The 10,201-nt window shown below is 42.3% G+C and overlaps 1 protein-coding gene across 1 annotated transcript; it reads left to right on the top strand.

Moving 5' to 3' along the window:
- Positions 1-5,744: 5,744 nt before the first annotated feature.
- On the top strand, positions 5,745-8,299 carry CER1 (cerberus 1, DAN family BMP antagonist). Its single transcript, XM_070430170.1, has 2 exons — positions 5,745-6,254; positions 7,982-8,299. The coding sequence occupies exons 1-2, from the start codon at positions 5,745-5,747 to the stop codon at positions 8,297-8,299; spliced, it is 828 nt and encodes a 275-aa protein (XP_070286271.1).
- Positions 8,300-10,201: the final 1,902 nt, after the last annotated feature.

The following is a 10,201-nucleotide window of genomic DNA, read 5'->3' as shown; positions in this document are numbered from 1 at the left end:
TGCCATGGCCTGCTGTTCAGATTCGCAGGAGCCCCCTCTGCAGTCTCGGTAAAGAGCTGATGAGTCATGTAGTCCATGACTTGTGTGCGGTAATAGAGACATTCCCAGTTGCAAAAAAAATAAATGTTCCTCCAGGGAACGGGAGTGTTTTGGACAGAGATCAATAAGATGACTGAATCTGCAAACAGAATATTCAGATGTTAAAAGGTAACTCGGTGCCTAAAAGAGGAAATGGGGGATTTTGTGACATGCTACCCCATTTGGTATTAGTTCTTTTCCATTGGCTGTACAGTTTGTTCTCTTAGTGTGATATGATTAATTTTCTGGGTCTGACATACCAAAGTACCACAGACTGGGTGGTTTAAACAACAGAAATTCACTTTCACACAGTTCTGGAGCTGGAAGTCCAAGATCGAGGAGTTGGTAAGGTAACTTCTCTCTGAGGGCTCTCTCCTTGGCTTGGAGACAGCCACCTTCCCTCTATATCTTCACATGGTCTTTCCTCTGTATGTGTCTTTGTCTTAATCTCCTTTTAAGACACCATTTATGTCTTATGAGGACACCGTTTTTATTGGAATAGGTTCCACCCTACTAACCTCATTTTAACCTAATTACCTCTTTAAAGGCTCGGTCTTCAAGGACAGTCATATTCTGAGGCACTAGGGGTTAAGATTTCAACATATGAAGTTTGGGGAGACATAATCCAGCCTAGAACAGGTGAAAACTTCAAAATATTACGTATAAAGAAGTTGATAACAGTGATTGGCTCCATGGCAGGATGGGAATCCTGGGAGGTCAGAGGAAGAGTTACCTTTCATTGTATACTTTGTATCATTTGAATTTTGTTACTGCATATATTTAATACCTAGTCCTATATAATAAAAGCCTCACCTGATGTCGTCACAAGATGGCCACCACAAGATGGCCACCACAAGATGGCTGGTAGGGGAGGGCAGTTGGGGCAAACAGGCTGGCAGGGGAGGGCAGTTGGGGGCAATCAGGCCAGCAGGGGAGCAGTTAAGCATCGATTAGGCCAGCAGGGGAGTGGTTAGGGAGCAATCAGGCTGGCAGGCAGGCCAGCAGTTGGGAGCCAGCAGTCCTGGATTGTGAGAGGGATGTCTGACATCCCCTGAGAGGACCGAGATTGGAGAGGGTGCAGGCCGGGCTGAGGAACACCCTCGCCCCCCATTTGTGCACGAATTTTGTGCGCCAGGCCTCTAGTCAAACATAAAAGAAAATGATTGCATGTCTATTGCCCATCCTTGAACTTAACGAATATCTAGTGAATAAAGTGAGCAGAAACACAGTGTAACAGTTCACTGTGCCTTTGGGACATGGATCTGGCGTTCCTGCTTAGTACAGGAATGGTGTCTGCCTAACTCAGTGGTTGGCAAACTCATTAGTCAACAGAGCCAAATATCAACAACACAATGATTGAAATTTCTTTTGAGAGCCAAATTTTTTAAACTTAAACTATATAGGTAGGTACATTGTTATTAACTTAATTAGGGTACTCCTAAGGCTTAGGAAGAGCCACACTCAAGGGGCCAAAGAGCCGCATGTGGCTTGCGAGCCGCAGTTTGCCAACCACGGGCCTAGCTGTTCCTTGCGTAACTTATTTTGAAAAAACTAGTCTCTCCCCAGTTAATTGCAAATCCACCAGGCCTGGACAAGGATCGCCTCACCATTTTATCTTGGGACCTGGCACAGAGGTGGCACTCAGAAACCTGCTGTGTGAATGAATGAATCCATCGATGATTTCCATGAGTGGAGAAGTTTGGGAATGAGCTCTTTCTGATGTGGTCTTCCCATAGCAAGTGGCAGGGAGAGCAGTGCATGGGGGAGTGGTCTATGTTTTTAATGATTTAGTAAGCTAAATCATGACCAAAGTTTCAAAAAGAAACCACTTACTCTAATCTGCCCTCTTTTTTTGTCGTTTGTAAAGGAAAAGAGTCTGCCTTCTTTTGGGCTCTTTTTAAACAATCTAAAGCAGGGGTCCTCAAACTACAGCCCGCGGGCCACATGCAGCCCGCCAAAAACATTTATCCGGCTCGCTGGGTGTTTTTGCCACCGCTGCCTGTTGCTTAGCAGCCGACTAGTTTTTTTTTTAAACTATAGTCCGGCCCTCCAATGGTCTGAGGGACAGTGAATTGGCCCCCTGTTTAAAAAGTTTGAGGACCCCTGAAAGTCTCTCAACACTATTGCTGTTCTATATTTTGAAAAGAGAGGTAGTTATGAGGCAATGGCATGCACCCTAAGCAGGCTTCTTTCACAAATCCACCAACCCAAGTTCCCTTTTCTGTCTCTCAGTTTAACTCCAATGCCCACCTTCTTCCCTAACACTGCCTCTCACCTTTTGTTGATTTAGGTCTGGGGTTTTCAGGAAAGAACGTGGCCTCTCTGATTTTCCTCAGAGAGTGCTAGACCACCTTTTAGCTCCTTTCTGAGAGTCTGTAAGAGGGCCAGAAAATGTGGCTTGTTACTGTCCTCTCAGGAGCACGTTGGGAGCTTAACCAGGTCCTGAAGACATTTCAGTGCTTGGGAAAACCAGGTCATGTTGAAATCAGAGAGTTCAGATCATGCAGAGCATGAGCTGTTAATTGGAATGAATGGATGGATTATGAGATTGGCCCCACTGACTCTCACACAAGCAAGCAGTTCTCCCAAGAAGCGGATGGAGCAGGTTTGGGCACGTGGGAGTGCAGGCCTGCCTTTCTGTGGCATTTGGTACGAAGCACACCAACAATTTGTGGTGCTCTCTCCACACAGCAGCTTCCTGCTGAGTCTGGAGGCCCCCTCCATTTGGCTTCATCCAAATTGGGAGGCAACCAGATGCCTGTGTCACTGAGGACCCACCAAAGCAGCTTGTTTTTGCTAAAAGCTGCAACATGTTTCTGCTCTTAAGAGTATGCGGCAATGTAACACATTCTTAGCATTCGAATTAATGAAAGATGGCGAAAGGTGAATGCCATCTGCCCTTGCCTGTGAAAGACAGGGGTTGAGATAGACTTATACACCATGGTTCTCATCACAGAGGCTCTCCTTGGCTAGATTAATCCGTTGGGATATTTGCACATTTCCCCAACAGGAATGACAGATCAGCAAAAGGGAATTCTCCATGAGTCCTTTTAAAACGGCATTTGTAAACACCAAAATTAAGATCAGAAGAAGGGGAGTTTAGGGCAAAAGAAAGTGAAAAGTGAATAACTGACATTCTTTTTTTAAATATATTTTTATTGATTTCAGAGAGGAAGGGAGAGGGGGAGAGAGATAGAAACATCAATGATGAGAGAGAATCATTGATTGGCTGCCTCCTCACACCCCATACTGGGGATGGAGCCTGCAACCTGGGCATGTGCCCTTGACTGGAATCGAATGTAGGACCCTTCATTCCACAGACCGACACTCTATCCACTGAGCCAAACCAGTTAGGGCAGTGGTCGGCAAACTCATTAGTCAACAGAGCCAAATATCAACAGTACAATGATTGAAATTTCTTTTGAGAGCCAAAGTTTTTAAACTTAAACTATATAGGTAGGTACATTGTTATTAACTTAATTAGGGTACTCCTAAGGCTTAGGAAGAGCCACACTCAAAGGGCCAAAGAGCCGCATGTGGCTTGCGAGCTGCAATTTGCTGACCATGGAGTTAGGGCAATAACCGACATTCTTACAGCTAATATAATAAAGTGAGAAAATGTGTGGCAAGACTCTACAACTTGCTCGAAGGCAAGAACCCAGTGTTTATCATTTGCCATCATCTTCTAGTATCTAACAAACTGAGTCCTCTACACATTTTCATTCAACAGAATCCCTTTATTTATGTCCTATGTTCAGAGACAAGTCACTTGAGGCCCCAAGTGGAATCTCTGGGACAGCCTTCATTTTGGGGAAATGTTAGATGCTGTGATTGATGGCAATGACACTTCAGGCACTAAAGTAAAGCTTAGAAAGAATCAAGAAACCTATCATAGTTGGCTTCCATGCTTACTTATAATCAGGGAGGAGTGGCCAGCTCTGGGAAGTCTATTACATTGGCTACTGAGGGGAATTCAGAATCAAATTAGAAAAATCCTTGAAAAGAAATGGCAAATGCTAATGCTCATTTAGCATGGATCAATTGTACCGCTCGCATAGGTCTTGTGGCATTTGGTACAAGTAAAATACAGGGTGGGGCAAAAATAGATTTTCAGTTGTGAGTACTCAAATATTCTTGTACTAATATGTATTATATATTTTTCTATATGAACAACTGTAAACCACGTTTGCCCCATCCTGATATCTGATAGAATTCTGGAAAAATGATGATCCATTTAACAATAGCTTATCATTGTAGGCTTTAATCTCACAGAATCGGGCATGACTATTAAAAAGAATGCGTGTCTGAAAGAGTCCAATGGGATTAAGTCTTTTTGTTGTTTTATTTTAAATATGTTTTTATTGATTTTTAGAGAGAGGAAGGAAGAGGAATAGAGAGATAGAAACATCATTCAGCTGCCTCCTGTATGTCCTCTACTGGGGATCAAGCCTGCAACCCGGGCATGTGCCCTGACCGGGAATTGAACTGGTGACCTCTTGGTTCATGGGTTAATGCTCTACCACTGAGCAACACTGGCTGGGCTGATTAAGTTTTCTTAAAAAGAAAACAATCAGTAGTAAAAAATGTGGTAGGGAGCATGATCTAGGATTGCATGTGTTACTGAAAGTAAGGAATATGGTGATTAAACTGAAAGGGTAGAAATATAAGCAAGTATTGAATCGATTCCCAATGGAAATACTGTTCAAATGGTGTGGAAGGTCAATTGGACTCAATTCTGGGGTTTCAGTTTTATGGATAGGTTTCTCACATTTTTGAATAAGTCACCTAGCAAATCTTTTTTATTTATCCTGGTCACCAGTTACTGTAGAATAAGGAAGACGATGTGGATTCTATAACGTCAAGAATTGACCAGCCAGCTTCATGCCCAAAGCTATCAAACCTGGTTCTTAGAATCCACGTTTGCAAGTCTGGCTCTTTGTTTAGAAAAAGAAAAAAAAATCAATAGGGAGACACTTCCCCATCCCCAATGAAGACTAATGGGCATCAGTCTACTACTTAGTATCTTGTTGAGAAATTTGTGAACAATTAAAAGAGTTTATCTGACCAGCTGTGAATTTAGCACCCAGGGTTTGATTCTTAAAGTGAGGGGAATAACTTGGAAATTGTGAATTTCCCTTTACTCTGTCACCGCACAAAATCAACCATCGCAACCACATCTGAGTAAGAGGGAGAGTCCTCTGCTCAACTAAGTTAACATCTTTCTATTTCTTCCTTTCCCTTCCCATAAACACACGTTTGGTCTACTTTATCCCAGCACAGAGCAGATGCACTGCAAATGTTAGCAGAGTCTGGTCCTTCTAATAACCGTGGTGGCAAGTCCATGCAAAGAATGTGTTGTTTTCACTTATACTGCTCTTCCAATCTCAGACGATAAAGTGTCACCTAATGACCCCCTGGGTCCCTGGCTTTCCCTGGGGCCTGCTTAAATACACAAAACCCAAGTGAAGGCAGGACACCATTAGCACTACATAATTCAAGCAAACAAATGTGTTTACACTGCCTGGCTACTGACCACCTGCCTTCCTATCCCAGGAGGCAGGTATCTATATATGGGATCTGATCTCCTTGTTCACAGTCCCGGGGAGGGAGCCTCTCCTTTGGGCCTTGCCATCTGTGAGTCTGAAAGAAGCTTGGTCCCCGACATCATGCATCTCCTCTTACTTCAGCTGCTGGTGCTCCTGCCACTGGGGAAGGCTGCGTGGCCCCAGGATGGCGGCCGGAGTCAGAGTTCTGTTCCCCCTGTGCTCCTACTAGAGAGGAGTCCCAGAGAGCTTCCCCTGGGCAACCACGGGGAGGCTGAGGAGAAGCCAGATCTCTTCGTAGCCTTGCCACACCTGGTAGGTGCCAGCATTTCGGGGGGAGGCCGGTGGCAGAGAGAGAAGATGCTGTTCAGGTTTGGCAGGTTCTGGAAGAAGCCTGAGAGAGGACTGCACCCAACCCAGGACCCTGTCAGTGAGCAAGGCCCACCTGGGACCCAGGCCCTTCCTCAGTCCCAGACTGGGATGCAGATAAAGAAGTCTCCTCTTCAGGAAGAAGCCAAGAGATTCTGGCACCGCTTCATGTTCAGAATGAGTCCGGCTTCTCAGGGGGTCATCCTCCCCATCAAGAGCCACGAAGTGCACCAGGAGACCTGTAGGACCCTGCCTTTCAGCCAGGTATCTGTTCTGGGGGGAGAAGGGATCAGGGTGTGCAGGAAGCGGGTGGACAATTGGGGCAGATGGGGAGAAGGGGAAGAGGAGTTAGTCTTACCTAACTCCCAGACTTGGTCCTTGGCCATACATACTTTGGCAAAGTATGGTCATATTCCCTAAATTTCCTTCAAAACTTTCCATTGTTTCTTGGTATTCTGCAGATGCTGCAGGAATGGTTCGATTGTCCTGCCAATATTAGGAATCATTCATATTGATGGCATACAGTGTTGTTTTATGTGGCTTTATTTATTTTTACAAGGGGGATGGTCTTCCCAGAGAGAGAAGGCTGCACCCTCAGTTAGGAAACTGGGAATTTAGAGCTATCACCAGAGCTCTCTCTAGTTATATCTCTGCATTCTATTAGAATGTAGGTGATCAGGTCAGCTCCATCTGTGGATAAGGTGGAATACATTGGTCTCGTCCCCAACCACTCTCATGCCCATTTGATGGTCTTAATCCCTGTATTTCACATGTAACTACTTCATAGGTCTATAAGATATGTTGAGGTTGTCAGGCATAAGTTACCATATCATTTCTAGTATTACCATAGCAAAAATGATTTAACTTCACTTATTTTCTTGTAACCTTTTAAAAAATAATCTCAATGTGAAATCACATTTTCTCCCATTAGTAACACCTATCTCCTCATTGATGTTGTGTCGGTTGATCAATCATGAGTTATCATGATTGATTGATTCCATACTATTAAGACAAAGGGGCAATCTACTCTCTACTTCCTCAAGCCAGTCCTGACAACCTCCTTACTCCAAATGTTAAATTTAAATTGAGAAATTGCATCAGGTCCTTTATAAAGATACTGAACCAAAAGCAATGCAGGGTAAAGTTTTACAGCCCAATAATGCTGCCTAATTAAGCAGGCAGTACTATAAGGTAATTGGGTGTGCAGGGCAGTTAAGTATTCTGCCTAAAAAGGTAAGGGTGTGTAGCAATAGCAAGTAAACCCTCACATAATACTGACTGCTTTGTTGGTCATGTGCAATTAGAAAACTGCTCCTAAGAATTGCGTAATCAAATTTCCTTTGAAACTCTTATTTTAAATTCTATTGCTGATTAAATTCAAATTAAGGTGTTTCACTCTTGCATATTTCGAAGGCCACATAAAGCTAGGGGTCTGGGGTTACGGGAGAGGCAAAGGTGATGTCATGCATGATGATTTGTGAGCATATGTGTTGCTGCTTCATGGACTTGAATGTACTATAGGCGCTGCAGAATGGGATAGAAATAGACTCATGATATTCTGATCTAGTCTATGAGCAATTGAACAACATGTATTGAGAATCTATTATGCACAATGCTCAGTGAGGAATAGAAAGGCAAGGCACATTCCTTACTTTAGAAGCCAACTGCTAGAATATTTTTTACTGGTAACATCCAATTAGACAGAATTTCTTAAAGTTTGGCTTTTAAAAAATAGAGTAACATATTTTCATGTCAACTTAGGGATTTCTTACAGGCTAATTTATTATATTACTCAGTAGATTAAATACCTAGTTGAGGTGGCTTTTTGCCCTTATAGGTACGATTAGTTGGATTTTGGCAAACATCCAAAATTAGAAAGATTTTGAAATTTTAGTCTAGCTTATCCTCAGACCTGCAGTCTATAGCACCTGCATCCTGTGTGTTAATGAAATGACACACGATGATTTAATAGAGATGTGTTTGCCTTTTAGACGGTCACCCATGAAGACTGTGAGAAAGTGGTTGTACAGAACAACCTTTGTTTTGGGAAATGCGGGTCTGCTCGTTTTCCTGGAGCGGCACGGCACCCCCATACCTTCTGCTTCCACTGCTCGCCCGCCAGGTTCACCACAATGCACTTGCCGCTGAACTGCTCAGGCCTCGCCCCCGTGGTCAAGGTGGTGATGCTGGTGGAGGAGTGCCAATGCAAGGTGAAGGAGGAGCACCACGAGCATGGACACCTCCTCCAGGCAGGCTCCCAGGCAGAATTCCATGCCCAGGAGCCATTTATCCCAGGGGTTTCAACTTAGAAAGCTATCCCACTATTACCTTGAAAAGCAAAACCACAATAGCCAAGTTGCTGATGATTCAGTCTGGAAATATTCAGTGGGTACATAATCTTTTAACTGAAAGGTGGTTGAAAAAGTAGTAAGATAGAACAACTTGGAGGAAATGGTATTCATCTGGTTATCCGTACACAAATGGTATCTAGTTTTGACTCTGCTGCTCACTAGCCATGGAATGTTAAGTTGTGGAACCTTTCTCCACGTGGAGCTGTTCATCTATAAATGAGGGACTTGAACTAGATGATTCTAGAGTCCTTTTCACTACTAATATTTCAATAATGATCTACTGTCTCCAAGTTTTGGTAAAATCCCTCCTTGTGAAGTAGAAAAAGAAATAAACTAGATCATAAAAGTAGGCTTGTTTAATAGCTTGTGAAAGCACCAGCAAATGTATATATACCTAACATTCACAGGAGGATTCCTCATATTTATAGCTGCCTTTGCATTTCAGGCAGTAGTTTATTTGACTTCTATCGGATGATTAAGTCATTCCACAGATGTAAGGAGTAACTTGTTTGGTTGCCTCCTTATTTTTGATACTCCCCATATAAAGTTCTCTGGTTTTGAAGAGGAACATTGATGTTACTTTTAGTGCTTTCCATGGAGATGAGGAACAGTCATGGGTAGCCAAACAAGTACCTATTTTATGGGGAAGGAAAAATAGGTAAATCCAGAATTAAAGGTCAATCCAGAGATGCTAATGTATGTAACCAAGAAATTCCAGTAGATGTCGAATTAAATAAATGGCGAATGATTTAGGATGGAAACAAATCTATAGGTGAAATCCTTTATCCACATGCATTTTGGATTAAATAGTAATGGTTCAGTGTTTGGATGACTGTTTTTTGCTACTGTATAAAACTTTGTATTACAAATCTTAGTCTCCAAATGCCACAATTGCAAGTTCTGAAAATATTCAGAATATTTTAGTGTATTAAATGTTAGTGTATGAAGCATTCTGGGAAATGTCTTGACATTCGATTGCCTTATGTTATGTCCTATTTGTTTTGTCTGTTCCTAATTTGAAGGCACTATCTGGAGATTATCTAGCTAGAAACAATTTGGAAATGGCTTTCAAGGCTAATGACAATGGCTTTTTCTGACACTTCAAACAGCTTTCGGTGAAGGTCCTTCAACTGCTGTCTTCTGCGGTTATGTTTGTTCTTCTGCATTTGTTACTTTATATGTACGGAGTATGCAGAACTGGCTTTCTCTAGCCATCTTTCCTCTTCTATAATCATTCTTTAACAATTTACCTTAGACAGTATTTTAATTATTTGGATCCCTTTGTTTTCAGTATGCACATAAAAAAGTGTTTCCCAGAATAATGATTATTTTCTTAAAAAAAAAAAAGAAATCAATGCATATTTTAATTCTATTCCTCTTTGCTCACACTGTCCTGGTGTTCTGAAGAAGTGAATGCATTTATATTTAGTGTATTTTCTACAACACATCAATATAATAAAATATGTGCTACACAGGTACACATGTGGCATTTACATTGGAAATTTACATTACATTATACCCTTCGGTAGCCAAACACAACCCAATTGACCAAGATATGGTCAGATGAATAGAACTGTTAAGCGTTAATGATATCCCAGCTGGTCAATATATTTTGGTGCCAAAAGCTATTGAGCAGCTGTCTGGTTTGCAGTTGCCTAACCCTGATTGTGTAAACCTATCTCAGCCAATTGGACTATCCTTCTCCTCCTCACACATTTGCAAATCCCTTTTATCTATCCTTGCAAATCAACTCTCTAGCCCAAGCCCCAAACAGACATCAGCTTTATTTAAACTCTAGTCTGTCTTTCCCTCACATGTGAATTCAAGATGAGATAGCTGAATAGTGGTATCAGAGCTTAC

This window comes from Myotis yumanensis, unplaced genomic scaffold, assembly GCF_028538775.1.
Source record: "Myotis yumanensis isolate MYYU_CA2020_CCGP unplaced genomic scaffold, mMyoYum1.0.hap1 SCAF_12, whole genome shotgun sequence".
Classification (NCBI taxonomy): domain Eukaryota; kingdom Metazoa; phylum Chordata; class Mammalia; order Chiroptera; family Vespertilionidae; genus Myotis; species Myotis yumanensis.
This window is presented reverse-complemented; position numbering and strand designations above follow the sequence as displayed.

Coding starts and splice junctions, on each gene's coding strand:
- CER1 (XM_070430170.1), top strand. CDS start 5,745: ATGCATCTCCTCTTACTTCAGCTGCTGGTGCTCCTGCCACTGGGGAAG. Junction 6,255..7,981: donor GGACCCTGCCTTTCAGCCAG/GTATCTGTTCTG, acceptor TTTGCCTTTTAG/ACGGTCACCCATGAAGACTG.